At 38.3% G+C, this 20,159-nt stretch overlaps 1 protein-coding gene across 5 annotated transcripts in view; it reads right to left on the minus strand.

Annotated features, from left to right (window-relative positions):
• The window catches only part of UBR2 (ubiquitin protein ligase E3 component n-recognin 2), a 116,255-nt gene that overhangs the window by 7,902 nt on the left and 88,194 nt on the right, over positions 1-20,159 (minus strand). For all 5 annotated transcript variants that reach the window (XM_029244313.1, XM_029244316.1, XM_029244311.1 and 2 more), the window contains 9 exons: positions 19,721-19,799; positions 16,713-16,861; positions 16,010-16,065; positions 12,471-12,567; positions 12,146-12,213; positions 10,773-10,908; positions 10,153-10,243; positions 8,655-8,785; positions 1,607-1,715 (listed from right to left, as the gene is read on the minus strand). In XM_029244313.1, coding sequence (XP_029100146.1) covers positions 1,607-1,715; positions 8,655-8,785; positions 10,153-10,243; positions 10,773-10,908; positions 12,146-12,213; positions 12,471-12,567; positions 16,010-16,065; positions 16,713-16,861; positions 19,721-19,799 — 916 coding nt within the window. The remainder of the gene's footprint in view (positions 1-1,606; positions 1,716-8,654; positions 8,786-10,152; positions 10,244-10,772; positions 10,909-12,145; positions 12,214-12,470; positions 12,568-16,009; positions 16,066-16,712; positions 16,862-19,720; positions 19,800-20,159) is intronic.

Raw genomic sequence — 20,159 nt, forward strand, 5'->3', positions numbered from 1 at the left:
TTTCTCAAATGAAATTCTGTGCTTGTTAAACACTAACCCATTCCTCCCCCTACCCCCAGCCCCTGGCAACCACCATTCTATTTTCTGTCTCTATGAATTTCACTATTCTAGGTACCTCATATAAATAGAAACGTAATGTTTGTTCTTTTGTGACTGGCTTATTTCACTTAGGCTGCCTTCAAGTTTCATCCACATTGTAGCATGTGTCAGAATTTCCTACCTTTTTAAGGCTGAATTATACTCCACTGAATGTATATAACACATTTTGTTTATCCATTCATTGGTTTATGGACATTTGGGTTGTTTCCACCTCTTGGCTATTGTGAATAACGCTGCTATGAACATGCGTGTACAAAATTCTATGAGTTCCTCCTTTCAATTCTTTTGCAATATACACCTAGAAGTGAAACTACTGGATCATAGAGTAATTCTGTTTAACTTTTTGAAGAATCACCATACTGTTTTCCAGAGCAGCTGTACCATTTTCTATTCCTACTGACAGTGTACATGGATTCCAGTTTCTTGACATCCTCACCAACATGTGTTATTAATGTCTGCCTTTTTCATTACAGCAGTTCTAATGGGTATGAAGTGGTATCTCACTGTGATTTTTATTTGCATTTCCCTGATGACTAGTGATGTTTAGTATTTTTTCATGTGCTTTGCTTATTGACCATTTGTATATCTTCTTTGGAGAAGTCCTTTGCTCATTTTATAATGGGTTGCTTGCTTTTCTGTTGCTGAGATGTAGGAAATCTAGATATATATATTCTGGCTATTACTCCCTTATCAGATATATGATTTGCAAACATTTTCTCCCATTCTGTGGGTAAATCAGCCAAATTTTATTCTTAACTTAGTCACTAACTTGACATGATTAACGGGTCAATTTCTCTAGACTTCAGTTTTCTCAAATATAAACTGAGGATAGGGTGTCCCTGGTGGTGCAGTGGTTAAGAATCCGCCTGACAATGCAGGTGACACAGGTTCGAGCCCTGGTCCGGGAAGATCCCACATGCCATGGAGCAACTAAGCCCGTGTACCACAACTACTGAGCCTGCACTCTAGAGCCCATGAGCCACAACTACTGAAGACACAACTACTGAAGCCCGCATGCCTAGAGCCTGTGCTCTGCAACGAGAGGAGCCATCACAATGAGAAGCCCGTGCACTGCAATGAAGAGTAGCCACCGCTCACTGCATCTAGAGACAGCCCGCACGCAGCAATGAAGACCCAAAGCAGCAATCAATCAATCAATAAAATAAAATAAAAAAATAAAGTGAGGATATTAGACTAGATAACCCTTAAGGTTTCTTTCAGTTTCAAAAATCTACATAGTATTTAACAAGTAAGTTAATATGAGGAAATAAACATTTCCACCACTACTCTCCTTCCAGGCAAATATGCTTATGCTATTCAGTAGGCCTGGCAAAAATCTTACCATAAAGGTAAATCCTTAACTAAGAAGGCCTAATAATTATACTTTGAATCGCATGGATTGAATTCTGCCAGGCTATCTGAGAATTTTGTAAAATATGTGATCAACTGAAGTTTGTTTCCATATATATATATTCCAATATAAAGAAGAAAAGTGTATAATCGTTACCTTTCAATCAGTAACTTCATTATCTCCTTATTTTCTTGAAAAAGGCAAATGAAGTTGTTTGGCAGGGAAAGATAGTTACATAAATGTTCAAAATGGCTTGTTCCGGAAGCTGCAAATAGAGAAGAAAACAGTTTTGCATATAACAACTAAGAGTAGATCCTATAGGAGAGTAAGCAACAGCAGAGCTTAAAACAAAAAAGGCATGAGATGAAATAGTTCAATTTTGCTAGGTACATAACCTGTAGGAAGTAAATAAGATGGCACATGGAAGGGACCCACAGAAAATGACATAACTGAAAGTGGAGTCAGGCTACTCCTTTACCAAACTGGTCACAATTTCTTGATGTTTCAGTTTTACCATCTGCAAAATGGGGTACCTGTGTGATATACTTCATGGGGCTGTGAACATTAATTGACAAAAATAACATGGGTAGCTCTGGAAAAGTATAAGGCAGTACAGAGACATAAGATGATTTTATCACCGAGAGATGGATTTAAACACTAACTTAATCATCACTGAAAATGATTAGGAAGGGTAAATTATTCTCTCAATGGTGCCTGGACAACTAGCTGAATGGAGATGCTATTCAACAAACTTTTAGAGAGCAGCATAACATGCAGGCACCCCATGACTTGTGCCAGGCACTATGAGGTACAGTAAACTTTAAGTCTACCTTTAATTCCTACATTAAAATCAGATTTATGTGTAATTATGGCTATTTTGAACTTCAAGGCCTCATGTTTCAGATTAAAAAATACTTGAGGGGGGCAGACAGCAGAAGCAAGAAGAACTACAATCCTATAGCCTGCAGAATGAAAACCACAATCACAAAGTTAGACAAAATGAAAAGGCAGAGGATTAAGTCGCAGATGAAGGAACAAGATAAAAACCCCAGAAGAACAACTAAATGAAGTGGAGACAGGCAACCTTCCAGAAAAAGAATTCAGAATAATGATAGTGAAGTGACCCAAGATCTCGGAAAAAGAATGGAGGCAAAGATTGAGAAGATGTAAGAAATGTTTAACAAAGACCTAGAAGAACTAAAGAACAAACAAACAGAGATGAACAATACAATAATTAAAATGAAAAGTACACTAGAAGGAATCAATAGCAGAATAACTGAGGCAGAAGACTGGATAAGTGACCTGGAAGACAGAACGGTGGAAATCACTACCGCAGAACAGAATAAAGAAAAAATAATGAAAAGAAATGAAGACAGCCTAAGAGACCTCTGGGACAACATTAAATGCACCAACATTTGCATTATAGGGTTCCCAGAAGGAGAAGAGAAAGGATCCAAGAAAATATTTGAAGAGATAATAGCTGAAAACTTCCCTAACATAGGAAAGAAAACAGTCAACGAAGTCCAGGAAGCGCACAGAGTCCCAGGCAGGATAAACCCAAGGAGGAGCACACCGAGACACACAGTAATCAAATCGACAAAACTTAAAGACAAAGAAAAAAATCAAGGGAAATATGACAAATAACATACAAGGGAACTCCCATAAGGTTATCAGCTGATTTCTCAACAGAAACTCTGCAAGCCAGAGGGAGTGGCACAATATATTTAAAGTGATGTAAGGGAAGAAACTACAACCATGAATACTTTACCCAGCAAGGATCTCATTCAGATTTGACAAAGAAATCAAAAGCTTTACAGACAAGCAAAAGCTAAGAGAATTCAGCACTACCAGTCCAGCTTTGCAACAAATGCTAAAGGAACTCCTCCTCTAAGTGGGAAAGGGACTAGCAACTTAAAAAATAAAAAACCTTGTACATACATAGACTGCTGTATCAAAACTGCATGGGAGGGCTTCCCTGGTGGTGCAGTGGTTAAGAATCTGCTTGCCAATGCAGAGGACATGGGTTCGAACCCTGATCCAGGAAGATCCCACATGCTGTGGAGCAACTAAGCCTGTATGCCACAACTACTGAGCCTGTGTTCTACAGCCCACGAGCCACAACTACTGAGCCCATGTGCCACAACTACCAAAGCCTGCACGCCTAGAGCCCATGCTCTGCAACAAGAGAAGCCACCACAATGAGAAGCCTGCACACTGCAATGAAGAGTAGCCCCCACTTGCTGCAACTAGAGAAAGACTACACGCAGCAACGAAGACCCAATGCAGCTGAAAATAAATAAGTAAAACAACAACAACAACAACAACAACAACAACAAAAAGACTGCATGGGAACAGCAAAACCAAAACCTACGAAAGATACACATACAAAAAAGAAAAAGCAACCCAAACACAACACTAAAAATGGTCATCAAAACACAAGAGAAGAGAGCAAAAGAAGAAGGGAAGAAAAAAGACCTACAAAAACAAACCCAAAACAATTAAGAAAATGGCAACAGGAATACACATATTGATAATTACCTTACATGTAAATGTATTAAATGCACCAATCAAAAGACACAGACTGGCTGAGTGGATACAAAATCAAGGCCCATATACATGCTGTCTACAGGAGACCCACCTCAGACCTAGGGACCTATACAGACTGAAAGTGAGATGGAAGAAGGTATTCCACGCAAACAGAAATCACAAGAAAGCTGGAGTAGCAATACTCATATCAGATAAAATAAACTTTAAAATAAAGACTGTTATAAGAGACAAAGAAGGACACTACACAATGATCAAGGGATCAATCAAAGAAGATATAACAACTGTAAATATATATGCACCCAACATAGGAGCACCTCAATATATAAGGCAAATACTAACAGCCATAAAGGTAGAGATCGACAGTAACACAATAATACTGGGAGACTTTAACACATCATTGTCATCAATGGACAGAACATCCAGACAGAAAATCAATAAAGCAGCACAGGCCTTAAATGACACATTAGACCAGATGGACTTAACTGATATTTATAGAGCATTTCATCCAAAAGCAGCAGAATACACTTTCTTCTCAAGTGCACACAGAACATTCTCCAGGATTGACCACATGCTAGGCCACAAGGCGAGCCTCGGCAAATTTAAGAAAACTGAAATCATATCAAGCATCTTCCGATAACAATGTTATGAGATTAAAAATAAACTATAAGAAAAAAACTACAAAAAACACACACATGGAGGCTAAACAATATGCTACTGAATAACCAATGGATCACTGAAGAAATAAACGGGGAAATCAAAAAATACCTAGAGACAAATGAAAGCACAACAATCCAAAATCTATGGGATGCAGCAAAAGCAGTTTTAAGAGGGAAGTTGATAGCAATACAATCTTATCTCAGGAAACAAGAAAAATCTCACATAAACAACCCAACCTTACACCTAAAGCAACTAGAGAAAGAAGAACAAACAAAACCCAAAGTTAGTAGAAGGAAAGAAGTCATAAAGATCAGAGCAGAAATAAATGAAATAGAGACAGAGGAAGTAAGAGCAAAGATCAATGAAACTAAAAGCTGGTTCTCTGAAAAGATAAACAAAACTGATAAACCTTTAGCCAGACTCATCAAGAAAAAAAGGGAGAGGACTCAAATCAATAAAATTTGAAATGAAAAAGTAGAAGTTATAACAGACACCACAGAAATACAGAGGATCATAAGACACTACACGTGGCTATATGCCAATAAAATGGACAACCTGGAAGAAATGGACAAACTCTTAGAAAGGTACAGTCTCCCAAGACTGAACCAGGAAGAAGTAGAAAATATGAACAGACCAATCATAAGCACTGAAATTGAAGCTGTGATTAAAAATCTTCCGACAAACAAAAGTCCAGGACCAGATGGCTTCACAGGTGAATTTTATCAAACATTTAGAGAAGAGCTAACACCTATCCTTCTGAAACTGTTCCAAAAAATTGCAGAGGAAGGAAAACTCCCAAACTCATTCTATGAGGCCACCATCACCCTGATACCAAAACCAGACAAAGATACCACAAAAAAAAAAGAAAATTACACGCTGGAACTTCCCTGGTGGCGCAGTGGTTAAGACTCCGTGCTCCCAACGCAGAGGGCCCGGGTTTGATCCCTGGTCAGGGAACTAGATCCCACGTGCATGTTGCAACTGAGAGTTTGCATGCCACAACTAAAAAGCCCGTGTGCTGCAACTAAGGAGCTGATGAGCTGCAACTAAGGAGCCCACCTGCTGCAACTAAGACCTGGCACAACCAAATAAATATTAAAAAAAAAAAAAAGAAAGAGGCCAATATCACTGATGAACATAGACACAAAAAGTCTCAACAAAATACTAGCAATCCGAATCCAACAATACATTAAAAGGATCATACACCATAATCAAGTGGGATTTATCCCAGGGATACAAGGATTTTTCAGTATCTGCAAATCAATCAGTGTGATATACTACATCAACAAATTGAAGAATAAAAACCATATGATCATCTCAAAAGATGCAGAAAAAGCTTTTGACAACATTCAGCACCCATTTATGATAAAAGCTCTCCAGAAAGTGGGCACAGAGGAAACATACCTCAACATGATAAAGGCCATATACAACAAACCTATAGCTAACATCATACTCAATGGTGAAAAGCTGAAAGCATTTCCTCTAAGATTAGGAACAAGACAAGGATGTCCACTCTCACCACTTTTATTCAACATAATTTTGGAATTCCTACCTATGGCAATTAGAGAAGAAAAAGAAATAAAAGGAATCCAAATTGGAAAAGAAGAAGTAAAACTGTAACTGTCTGCAGATGACATGATGCTATACACATAGAAAATCCTAAAGATGCTACCAGAAAACTACTAGAGTTCATCAATGAATCTGGTAAAGTTGCAGATTACAAAATTAATACACAGAAATCTGTTGCATTTCTATAAACTATGAAAGATCAGAAAGAAAATTCAAGAAACAATCCCATTTACCACTGCATCAAAAAGAATGAAATACCTAGGAATAAACCTACCTAAGGAGACAAAAGATCTGTATTCAAAAACTATAAGACACTGATGAAAGAAATCAGAGAAGACACAAACAGATGGAAAGATATACCATGTTAGTGGATTGGAAGAATCAATATTGTCAAAATGACTATACTACCCAAGGCAATCTACGGATTCAATGGAATTCCTATAAAATTACCAATGGCATTTTTCACAGAATTAGAACAAAAAATCTTAAAATTTGTATGGAGACACAAAAGTCCCCGAATAGCCAAAGCAATCTTGAGAAAGAAAAATGGAGCTGGAGGAATCAGTCTCCCTGACTTCAGACTATACTACCTATAGTCATCAAAACAGTATGGTACTGGCACAAAAATAGATATATAGATCAATGTAACAGGATAGAAAGCCCAGAAATAAACCCACACACCTATGGTCAATTAATCTACGACAAAGGAGGCAAGACTACACAACGGTGGAAAGACAGTCTAGTCTCTTCAACAAATGGTGCTGGAAAAACTGGTCAGCTACATGTAAAAAAATGAAATTAGACGGTTCTTTAACACCATACACAAAAACAAGCTCAAAATGAATTAAAGACCTAAATGTGAGAACAGATACTATAAAACCCTGAGAGGAAAACATAGGCTGAACACTCTCTGACATAAATTGCAGCAATATCCTTTTCAATCTGTCTTCCATAATAATGGAAATAAAAACAAAAATAAACAAATGGGACCTAATTAAACTCAAAAGCTTTTGCACAGCAAAGGAAACCATAAACAAAACGAAAAGACAACCCACAGATTGGGAGAAAATATTTGCAAATGATGTGACCGACAAGGTATTAGTCTCCAAAATTTACAAACACCTCATGAGGCTTAATATCATCAAAACGAACAACCCAATCAAAAAATGGGCAGAAGACCTATATAGACATTTCTCCAAAGAAGACAGATGAGAAGATGTTCAACATAGCTAATTATTAGAGAAATGCAAATCAAAAGTACAATGAGGTATCACCTCACACCAGTCAAAATGGCTATCATCAAAAAATCCACAAACAATAAATGCTGGAGAGAGTGTGGAGAAAAGGGAACCCTCCTACACTGTCGGTGGGAATGTAAATTGGTACAGCCACTACGGAGAACAGTATGGAGGCTCCTTAAAAAACTAAAAATAGAGCTACCATACCATTTGACCCTGCAATCCCACTCCTGGGCATATATCCAGAGAAAAACATGGTCCGAAAGGATACACGCACCCCAATGTTCACTGCAGCACTGTTTACAATAGCCAAGACATGGAAGCAACCTAAATGTCCATCGACAGAGGAATGGATAAAGCGAATGTGGTACATATATACAATGGAATATCGCTCAGCCATTAAAAAGAATGAAATAATGACATTTGTAGCAATATGGATGGACCTAGAGATTGCCATACTGAGTGAAGTCAGTCAGAGAAAGAGAAATATCATATGATATCTCTTATATGTGGAATCTAAAAAGAAATGATACAAAGGAACTTATTTACAAAACAGAAACAGGCTCATAGACTTAGAGAACAAACTTACCGTTACCGGGGGGAAGGGTGGAGGGAAGGGATAGTCAGGGAGTCTGGGACCGACATGTACACACTGCCATAATTAAAATGGATAACCAACAAGGACCTACTGTATAGCACAGGGAACCCTGCTCTATGTTATGTGGCAGCCTAGATGGGAGGGGAGTTTGGATACATGTATATGTATGGCTGAGTTGCTTTGTTGTGCACCTGAAACTATCACAACATTGTTAATCGGCTATATTCCAATATAAAATCAAAAGTTAAAAAAAAAAAAGCAACAAAAAACCACACCTGAATTTGTCACTTTTCACTTTTTAAAGTCTGAAGAACCCAGTCTATGAATAATATACAATTGAACAATTTTAACATCTTAAAGCAAAACAAGTACATTTTTGTACATGTACAAAATCAGTACATTTACTGACATCCAAATAAAATCAGATATTTACATAAATATGCATTTAATTATATAATCAGTACATCACCATAGTCAATTAGCTGTGACCTAAACTGTTAGTAAGTTTTCATTTTTGCAATGCACTTTAATTCTTAACTTGCTAGAGTGAAAGACTACATACATTTCCTACATTTTGAAAGAAATTAGAAATTACCTTGAATTTCAGGTGGGGAAGGAACTCCATTTAAGTAATGGAAAAACAAAGCAGAACACCTCAGGAAAGGCATGATTCCAGCTCTGACATTCCTCAACAGATGCCAACCAGAGTGCATTTCTTTCAAGGCACTGTGAAAGAGAAAAACGATAACTGGGAAATGTAATTAAAAAACGGTCATTCTAGTTATAGCACAGTGTGAAAACAGACAACTACTATTTGGAATTGATAGCACATTGGCTTAAAAGGTACGGGTAGCCCTAACTATTACAGGACGTCAGGTATAATTGGTGATATACCCTCTAATGCTGTTATTAAAATTTGTAAAAGTTATACAGCTATATAAAGAGAAAATTTGGAAAATAAAAAAAACTATCCACTATTCTATAATCTTATATCAGCAAGTATTACTTTGGAAAACTATTTTCGTACTAATGTGTCTTACACAGTTGTACTTGTAACATATAAAATTTAAAATTAACATGATTTTCAGATCATAAACCATAATTTTATTGGAATTTTAAGATTCTGGATAACATAAATCATAACCTACACTAAATTACTTCCCTGTAAGCAAATTCTTAGATCGCTTCAAATTCTTTGCTAATATAAATAATATCAGTGTACATCTTTATGTCTGTAGGTTTTTCTATATGTTGGATTATTTTGCTAGTGTGGATTCTCAGAAATGGGATAACTTAGTCAAAGAACAAACAGTATGGTTCTTGACATATACTGTTAGAAAGCCAAGTGAAGGGACTTATCTGGTGGCACAGTGGTTAAGAATCTGCCTGCCAATGCAGGGGACACGGGTTCAAGCCCTGGTCTGGGAAGATCCCACATGCCGCAGAGCAACTAAGCCCATGTGCCACAGCTACTGAGCCAGCGCTCTAGAGCCTGTGAGCCACAACTACTGAGCTGGCACGCCACAACTTTTGAAGCTCACATGCCCTAGAGCCCGTGCACTGCAACTACTGAGCCCACGTGCCGCAACTACTGAAGCCTATGTGCTGCAACTACTGAAGCCCGTGTGACTAGAACCAGTGCACCACAACTAAAGAAGCCACTGCAATGAGAAGCCCGTGCACCACAAGGAAGACCAGCCCCTGCTCGTCGCAACTAAAGAAAGTCTGCACGCAGCAACGAAGACTCAGCACAGCCAAAAATTAAACAAAAAAACAAAAAGAAAGCCAAGTGAAACTGTCGTAACCAAATCACAATGACTCCAATAACATGAGGTTCTAAGAATGTCACTCCTGCCGGCCCTGGATATACCTTAAAAATGTGTGGGAAGTGCTGTATATTACTCCTCTCTCAGAGATTTCCAATCATGTTAGTATATTAAAAGTTGAGAAGTCCTGCAGGTCACTCCCCCATCTCTTATTTTAAACATGTCAACAGACAGCAACTTCCCTTATTTAACAAATGAATTCGTTTTTCATACTACCACCTCCTAGTATTTGGGGAACTGCCTATCGTGTAAAGATTACGACCTCACCTTCCTGTATACTGGTGAAGTGTTTTATACAAAGCAAGAACTGCTAATTCTTCTTCCCCAGAAGCATTTTCTTGATCCATGCCATTCTCTTCTGAAAGATAAGGCAATATTAGTACTCTGTATTTGCCTACTAAGTGGATTGATGACCACACCATTTAAGCACTCAAATATATTCATACACTCACATGTAATATGAAAATACTCTCACAAAACACACAGAGCTTTAATCCCTCAGGTCGGAACACAGTATTGATCTCCATCCTAACAAGGAGCCTCTTAGGGAGAGGAAGCCAAAGTGCCTCAGGGTGCCAGGCAGCAAGCGGTGAGTAAAATCTGCTAAATATACAGCCTGTGGTACTTAAATATTACTAAACTTATGAAGTAAAAAAACAAGTAAAAACATTCACATCACTAAGGTTTTTAACAGAAGGGAAATTGTTTCAAAAATTTTCACATGAGGATAAACAGGATTTTACTGTTTATTTTACTAATTACTACTACAAGTAGCTTAATTATAGCTTATATATTACTCTCATCCAAGCACCTTTTCCTTTAATACTTTTTTTTTCAACTGAAAAAACTCCAGTACTTCCTTCAAGAATCTGACAAAAAGGAGTTACCTGTACATGAGGTAAGTAAGATCTGTATGATGTGTGCCATAGTAACCAGATGGAAAATGTGAAGGTCCCCAGTGCCAAGGCTGATCCCTGAAAAATCTTGACACTGCAATGCCGGGAAGGCGAGCACCAAGCCCACCTGGATACCAAATACAGAAGGTCAGACAGAGCACCTTTCCTTTCACAGCTGAACACGTTTCCATTTTCTTAATGTGATCTCTTTGTGAGCTCAGTCCCTCCCCTTAAGAAATCTTTGTTCTTAAAGGGTACACATGTTAGAAATTCCACTAGGATTGACTAAAGAAAATTATTTAGAGCGTTATTATTTCATTTGATGGGCATTATTATTTCATTTATCCACTGATTCCCCTATATCTAGTTTATTGTTAATAACAACAAAAATAAAACTTGAAATCTTTCTAGGTAGTGAGCAATGGAAAAAGCATGAGGTTTGGACCCACAAAGATCTAGGTAAGAATCCGAGATCCTCTTATGAACCTTTTAGACAATTCCTTTGAGTCTCAGTTTCCCTGTTGGTAAGCTGGCGATAATATACGTGTTGTTAATACCTCAGTAATAAGGATGTAAGGACTAAATGAAGATGAATGTGAAAGCAGTCAGGTACACAATAAATGCTAGCTCCTCTGTTAACCTCCTGCTGCCTGTATGGTGGTGTCAGTGGTGGTGGTTTTCAGAGGGGTAATGGGAACAATAACAATGGCTGACATTTACTAGGGACACATTGCTCTAAGCTCTTTACATTGATTATCCCATTGAGTTTTGACACAATTATATCAGGTAGGTATTAACCAACTTACGGGCACAGAATATGATGCCCAAAGAGATTAAGGGGGCAGCACTTGGGGCTGCTGTGCGTGGCAGTACACTCAGTGTCCTGAGTAAGGGGACCTGGTTGAGGTGGGGCTGAACTTCAGCCACCCACTGCCTGGCCAGTGCTGACCTGGCACCACCTGCACCTGTTCAGAAGACATGACTTTCCCTAAATCACACAAATAGACTGTTGCTAAGTAGTGTTACCAGAGGGCTGTATCTGCCCCAAAGCACCGTATGGGTTGGCAGCAGCCCTTACATTACTAGTGTTTTTTACTTCTCTATAGTGAAAAGCATAGAGAGGTTACATTACTGACCTCAGCCACAAGGCAAAAATAAGAGACCGGATTAGACACCCAGGTCAAGTCTCTCAACTGGATTCCTTAACATTTTATTTTTGAGGATCTCCAGGAAAGAATTATACTCAGAAGTAGTAAGAATAATAGGTGATAATTCCTCTTGTCTGCCTCTGCATTACTCATCAAGTCTAAGATAAAGCTATATAATATGATAAAAATTTCAAACACAAATTACAAGATACCCACCAATAAATGAAACATGTCGATATCTAATATGCATGGAAGGTCTCCGTGGTTGTCACCAGGCACCAATGCTAATGTTTAAAGAAAAATACATGAGCACATATTATATGTCAACGTAAGTATTAAATTATTTTTAAAATGCATATAATCTACTTTAAATTTATTTTTTGCAAGCTATATATGAATTCACGAGCTAGAACTTGTATATAAGACAAACAGTATTACCAAAATATTTCTTTCAAAATGGAGGGAAGTTTCACCACTAAAAACAAAATTACAGAAGATGAGAAATTATCATAACATATATGGTACATGTATTAATACTCACATGCAAAAAGTTTACAAAAGTGTCCTTGTACCACTGAAAGTGATGCCACTGTCCAATGTGCTGCAGCAAATCTTGTTAGTGACCTAAGACAGTCATCCTGAAATAAAGAGACGACAAAATTAACAAAGAAGCCAGCATATGAAGTAGTTCTCCTCTTTCAGGAATGTTACTTCAAAGCACAGCTAGTTGAAGTAAAGCTGGAGGCACAATGAAATCTCTAGATGGTATGGAACTGAATCTATGACATCTTTAATGGCATGTCTCTAACATGGAATGCATGGAATGGAGAACATCTAATTGTATGATGAATTAAACAAGGCTATCTCCTGTTACCATGCTGTTAGTTCTCTGTGGAAAAGTTAAGAAGGACACATGTGTCAAGACAGATAGCAAACAAAAGAGACTACCAGGAATGTGATGCAGTATTTCTTTATATTTAGTCTATAAATATTCTAAAATGTGGGAAACACTTCAAATACTGGGGAAACTACGTGCAAGAAGATGGTTATACAAATCAGGGTGTCTGTAAACATCAAAAACTGTTATGGAGACTATGTAGGAACAATGAGAAAACTCTTAATGTAAAGTGAAGAATAGAGTAGAAACAAAACTACATGTCAGTATCTATTATAATAAAGTATAAACATGCTAATAAAAAAGACAGATGGGTGATTGATGTAAGTTTTTTCTTCCTGCTTAATTCTCTATTTGCTAAATTTTTTGTAATGTTTGGTTCAATAGACATTGAGGACCTACCATACATTAGTCTTGGTTTTGAAGATCTCAAAATGAAAACTCACCCCTCCCACCCCCTGCTCTCAAGGAGCTCACAGCCTTGAGGGTGGGAAGGAAAAGAAAAGGGGGGAGGGGACAGCTAAAGGAGGCAGTATCACAGAGGAGGTATACCCCACTTCATGGCTCAGAAATTTCCCAGGGAGGGCAAAGCTTGAAGAACTTCTTAAAGAAGAGTCATTTGCTTAGGGCACTTGGGCAGAGGCAAAAGTCTGGGACTAGCATTTGGGGACCAGTAATGATTCTGCAGTCCTGGCCCATGGATGTGGGGATTGGCAGGAGGTGAGTGACAATGGAGAAGTAACATTTAAGAGATATGATCAGGGTTACTCTTTAGAGAACCTCTCTGATAATATATTAGGAGAGAGTGAGATTCAGGGTAGAGACAGTTACAATAATCTAGGCAAGAAAAGATATAGGGGCTGAACCAAATCAGTAGAAGTAGGAATGGAAGAACTAGGACAAATATGCAGGAGAGAAATTCAACAAACTCTGCTGATCAATTGGATATGAACATCCAGACCAAAAGATGCATCCAAAAGGACTTGCAAGTTTCTGGCAGTCTTGGTCACCTGGATGGACAGTGGTGACATTAACTAAGACTCTAAATATAGGAAGAAAAATTAATTTGGATTGTTCAGTTTGAGGTATCTTTAGGAGATCCAGGTGAAAAAATGGCACTGAGATAATAGATCTGGTTTAGAGATAAACAGGTGGGAATCATTTGGATATAACTGGAATCAGAGACATAGATGGGGCTGACCAGGGAAGAGTATCAGATGATTGAGTCATGGGCCAAACTCTGGGGGTTTAAAATAACATTTACAGCACAAAGGAGGGAAAGCAGACTGAGAAGGAGCCGCCAGAAAGGCAGGGAGAAAACCAGGAATGTCACAGAAATCAAGAGAGAAAATGAGTTTCACAAAGATGTAGTTATCAGAATTAAGTAAATAGAATGTCCAATAAGGGCTGAAAAATGCCCACTCACAATGATAATGAGATCATTTGGTGAACTTGGCAAGAGGTGTTTCCGAAAAGTGAGAAAGTGTTGGCGAGGGGTGGTGGTGGTGAAGCCAAACTGCAGGGAGTTGAAAAGTGAAGAGTTAGCAAGAAATTGGAGCCAGAGTATACATTATTGTTTAAAGACGTTTCGCTGTGTATAAAATTTCTCTTAGGATGTGAAGTGAAATTAAAAACTGTAGGTGCTATTTATCTGTATTTAAACATTTTTCATTGCATGGTGAAATAAGTGAAATATGCTTTAAAATCGCTTGCTTGGTCATAAAAAGGAATGAAAAAGCTAGGGTGATAGAAGATAATATTGAGGGCAAGAGTAAGAGGAATAATGGAGCACACTTGTGAACAGGGCAAGTGCCAGGAGTGAAAGAGGTAGAAGAAGGGATAACTGATGGAGAGGGGATGGATTCCAAACAACAGATGGAAAGATAAGCTACTTTACCCGGAGGTCCCTTATCCTCTGATATAGGAGGGAAAGGTCAGTGGAGAGGTACGTAAATTTGAAAAGCAGAAGTCAAAAAAATAGAATGAGTTCGTCCCTAATGGCTATATACTTTAAAAAATTAAATTTCTCTTATGAACGTAGAAAAAAAACGTAGATAAAATATTAGTAAATCAAATATAATCATATATAAAAAGGATACTCTACATGACCAAGTTGGGATTATTTCAGGAATGCAAGGTTGCTTTAACAATCAATATAAACAGATTACACAAAATCATATTAGCAGAAAAACAGATGAAGAGCCGACAATGTGCCAAAGAGATAGAGTGAAGTACACAGAATCAAGAAAATGTGTAAGAACTGCCTTAAAAACCAAAGTAAACTCTATCCTATACATTTGTGGTTGCCTTTTCAATATCAGCATACTTATCAACTCTTATTTACTGCAGCAAAAGAATGTCACAGTCCATCCATCATATATCACAGTTAAGAATACAGGGTACTGCTATTCTGCTGATTTACCACAAAGATACAATTCAGGGCAGTTTTAATACCAGGTCTACTCCTAGATATTCCAATTTAATAAGTCAAAGTGACCAGGTATCTGTATTTTTTTAAAACTCCAAAGAGTTAGGGCTCTTACATCAGTGGTTCTCAATCCTGGCCTCGGGGGTGGGGGAAGCTTTTTAAAAAATATTAATGCCTGGGGCCTATCTCCAGAGACTCTGATTTAACTGACCCATAGTAGGGCCTAGGCACTTTTAAAAGCTCCCCAGGTGATTCTACGTGAATAAAATTACATGCACTTTTATAAGTTTGAATGGTAAGTAGTAGAAGCAGCTGACACTAGCTACATTGTAAAAATTAGCAAGCTTTAATTGTATATTCCTTCACTTTTCTAGGCATTAAATGTACTGTTTTGAAATGAATTTGTACTTATTTACATGTTGCTTATAATGGGTAGTCAAATGTGGTAGAGGGTATGTTCTGATCTCTATTTCCAACTACGGCACTAAACATTCAAGAACAAGCACTTTGTTTTTAGTTCCCCATCCCCCATTTTTTCACATGTTTAACCAAAAGAGATGAAGTCTATTTAAAAGAAAAATAATGAAAAATTAAATAAGAAACATTACGTCTTCAGTGTTGTTACAGAAAATGGGTTTTACCTCAAAAGGAGTGAACCTATGCTTAAATAACCACTTCAGGTTTTTTGGATTAAAAAAAGCAGAACAACCTATTTTCTACTCCACCATTCCACGAATTGAGTAAACTGATAACTTACCAGTCTGCAAGGCAAAGAACTGAACAACGGTTTATCTTCATCATTTAAAATTCTTTCTGAGGATTAAAAATGGTAAAGATGGTAAATTTTATGTTTTATACATTTTATTACAAGTTTAAAAAAAAAGTAAAAAAAAATTCTTTCTCCCGAAAGCACAATATTGTCAGGTTTTGAAATCTTTAAGTCATTTCACAAGAATTAACTTTGGATAAGAAGTAAAAATGAGGAAATAGGGCTTCCCTGGTGGCGCAGTGGTTGAGAGTCCGCCTGCCGATGCAGGGGACGCGGGTTCGTGCCCCGGTCCGGGAAGATCCCACATGCTGCGGAGCGGCTGGGCCTGTGAGCCATGGCCGCTGAGCCTGCGCGTCCGGAGCCTGCGCTCCGCGACGGGAGAGGCCACAAGAGTGAGAGGCCCGTGTACCGCAAAAAAAAAAAAAAAAAAAAAAAAAAAAAAAAATGAGGAAATATTCCCTTAACTGACAAGAAGCTATAACCACCATTAAAATGAGTTCTCTGTTGCTGTGGTTAATTTATAAACTGTCAATCTAATATTCTGTCAGCACACTACATTTTCTGCTTCAAAGTCTTTATATTATTTGATATTGTTGCCCACATTAAACATCTCTGTTTAAATACAGGATTCTAAACACAACTCATGTCAATGTATGCTTGAGATTTAAAGACACAACTCTGAATCTCTTACCTATGCTTTGGATGGTGTACGCACAACTACCCCAGCACATTATGGGGACACGGGGATCCTCTTCATTGGGATGAACCTTTAGTCCCACCTTATAAGTAGCAGTTCCAAATGTTGTTAGCATTTCTTTTATGCTTTCAGAATAAGGATTCCTGAAGTGAACATGTACAGGATTAGCTCAAAACAATGTGCTCACATCAATCAAAGGGCTCAGTTTCTTAGCAGCTATTTTCTATGTTGGAATTGAACCACTGAAACTACCTAAAGATAGTTGTATGAAAAGGGGGAATGAAAGACATGCAAACGGTCCCTGCCTGAGAGGGGTTATGCTCTACTTGGGTTGGCAGCAGTGACGCAAAGGCCTGAAAACAAGATATTAGGGTGAAGGTCTACACACTGAACTATTGGATCCTGGACCTCTTCCCCATCTCAAGAACATCAGCAATGTGTACCTACTGCCATAGATTTTAGTTTCTCCAGTGAAGAATTCTCAGGAAAAGCCGTTTTTACACATTGACATTTGGGGGTCCCAAGTGAAAGACTGGCTGGGGCCTGATCACCTCGTTGTGAGGCTCATAGGTCAGCAAGCTCCAACCTGCCCACCAGGTATCCAGTGAGCTTTTTAGTGCCTTGTTCCTGAAGTCACCCAAGGACCAATAAACATTTAAGAAAAGAATCAAACATCAAAGACATAAACACCAAAACAAACAAGCAGAAAAAAGGAACTCAGGGAAAACGGAGACAGGGTAGAAAACAACCAATTTATAAAAAAATTAGGGTACTTCCCTGGTGGCGCAGTGGTTAAGAATCTGCCTACCAACGCAGGGGACATGGGTTCGATCCCTGGTCCGGGAAGATCCCACATGCCATGGAGCAACTAAGCCCGTGTGCCACAAATACTGAGCCTGCGCTCTAGAGCCCACGAGCCACAACTACTAAGCCTGCGTGCCACAACTACTGAAGCCCATGGGCCTAAAGCCTGTGCTCCGGAACAAGAGAAACCACCACAATGAGAGGCCCACACACTGCAACGAAGAATAGCCCCTGCTTGCCGCAACTAGAGAAAGCCCGTGTGCAGCAGTGAAGACCCAATGCAGCCATACATACATGCCTACATACACACCTACATAAATAAATAAGGAGATCAGTCCAAGAGGGCCAAGAATGAACTAACAGTAGGACTACCTCAAAGAATGGAAAAACCAAGAGAAAATTATCTAAGGAACAAAATAAAACATTCCCCAAACTGAAGGATATGAATCTTCAAAGAGCCTGTTGAAAACGTGGCGAAATGAATGAAGACTCACATACCAAGGAATATCACAGAGAAATTTCAGAACATTGGGAATTAATGAGACAATCACAATAGTTTCCAGAAGTAATAAAGTTACAACGGAACAGGAATCAGAATGGTGTTAATTTCTCAGTGGGTGCTAGAAGTTAGTAAACACTGCCTTCAAAATCTAGATGTAAAGTTACTTCTAACCTATAATTCTATACCCAAACCATCTATCAAGCATATGGATATAATAAATGTATTTTCAGACATGGAAAATTTAACACCCAGGCACCTTTTCTTAGGAATCTGCTGAGAGATGCAACATGAGGGAGTAAATTAAGAAAGGAAGGAGAGGACTTCCCCAGTGGTTAAGATTCCGCACTCCCAAAGCAGGGGGTGTGGGTTCAATCACTGGTCAGGGAACTAAAATCCTACATGCCACAGGTGCGGCCAAAAAAAAAAAGAGAGAGAGAAGGATACAAGATCCAGCAAACAAGAGGAGCAGGGCTAGGGGAAGTCTTAGGGTGACAGCTGTGCCCTGTCCTGATTGGCATGGGAGGGCCAAGGCTGTGGGAAGAGGGCTCCAGGAAGGAAGATCATCTGATGAATCTGAGCACTGATAGCTACTGCTAGGCATCTGACAGGTCTACTGAAATGTTTAGGGGGAAAAAAAGTATTATATACAAAGAAAACCAAGTATATGAAAAAAATAAGGTAATTATTAACCACAGGAAAACAAAATGTATAAGAAAGGAAAATTTACCACACAACTTATCAGTAGAAACAATTATAATATAAAAACTGACAAATGATTTAACCAAAAATTGTGAAATAACTCTATAGGTAGACTGGCGAGGAACAGTGAATAGGGTAGAGGTCAAAGTTGAATCCTAAATTACTAGTCAACAGAAAGACACTGTTTAAAAAAATGATAAATCAAGACACAGCTGATTAAGCATTTTAATTAGAAATATGGAAGTACGTAGCAGAATAAACAAAATGACAGGACTGGGGATAGGGAGGAGGAATGTGAGAGGCACAGGACTGATGTTCTTTCTGGTTAAGCCCTCCAGTAGTATTTTTACTGAGTAATTTAGTATTTGCCAGGCACAGCTTCCAGGTAACGTTAAATGTATTGTCACTTTATCTTTATAACACTTATGAGGTCGATATTATTATCTTCCCTTTACAAATGAGGAAACTGAGTGAGGTACAGAGAGGTCAAGCAATTTGCACAAAGTTGCAGAGCTTATAAGCAGTGGTGCTGGAACTGAACAAAAGCAGTCTAGCTCTAGAATCTGGGTTATACCTTGTAACTTACTGGCTATGGGTAAAATTAGGCTGCAAGCACTCTGGTTTTGGTCCTGAGTTACTAAGAGGTTGATGGGGCCATAAATAGAAAACAGAAGTCAGAAGGAAGCATGGGCTTTGGTGGGGGAGCTGAGCACCTTAGGTTTAGATGTACTGATGAGGTGTTGTCAAGGAGAGCCAGATCAAGGGGTGTAGGAGGGAGTCAGGAACATAGACTAGGAGAGGTTTGTGAGAATTAAACATGCCATGTAGTTAATAGGTTTTTATCAATACACCTGCAGTAAATATTCTTAAGTCTCAGAATTCAAGATCAGTGTCCTGTAACATTTTGCTCCCTAACTTGTCAAACGATATTCTTACTAACTGCTGACTTAATTTTTCATTTCAAGTGGGCCAAATTTAAAAGGAATAATATACTCACTTAGGATGAAAATCAGGCCTAAATCCTTCAGGGAGCTGCAATTCATCCACATTTTCTAAATTCTTTGATAAGGCAGTATCTACAGAAACAAGCATTTTATACTATTATTCTTTAGTCCACAATATTTCTATAAATTTCAGTCATAAATTTCATTCTAAATTTAGGTCAAAGAAATTTTAAAAAATGGGAAAAATTCCCATTAATGAAAACCAGTATAATATACATTCAAAGCATGAGAAACACTATTGCTCTGGATGACCTAGGTACCTTCTTCAGTCACCTGTGCTTCTCCTCAAAGTAAAGCCACTGGAATGTAGCTAGGGAAGGTAAGAAAAGGAAGAGTATGCCGTTTTGTTTCCTTATAAACCAATGGTATAAATTCTGCTCAGACTGTCTTCCCTCAAGGTCGGAAGTGCAGTGCATGTCTATCAAACTTGGG

Source organism: Monodon monoceros, unplaced genomic scaffold (assembly GCF_005190385.1).
Source record: "Monodon monoceros isolate NGI ecotype Baffin Bay Population unplaced genomic scaffold, NGI_Narwhal_1 Super_Scaffold_3, whole genome shotgun sequence".
Classification (NCBI taxonomy): domain Eukaryota; kingdom Metazoa; phylum Chordata; class Mammalia; order Artiodactyla; family Monodontidae; genus Monodon; species Monodon monoceros.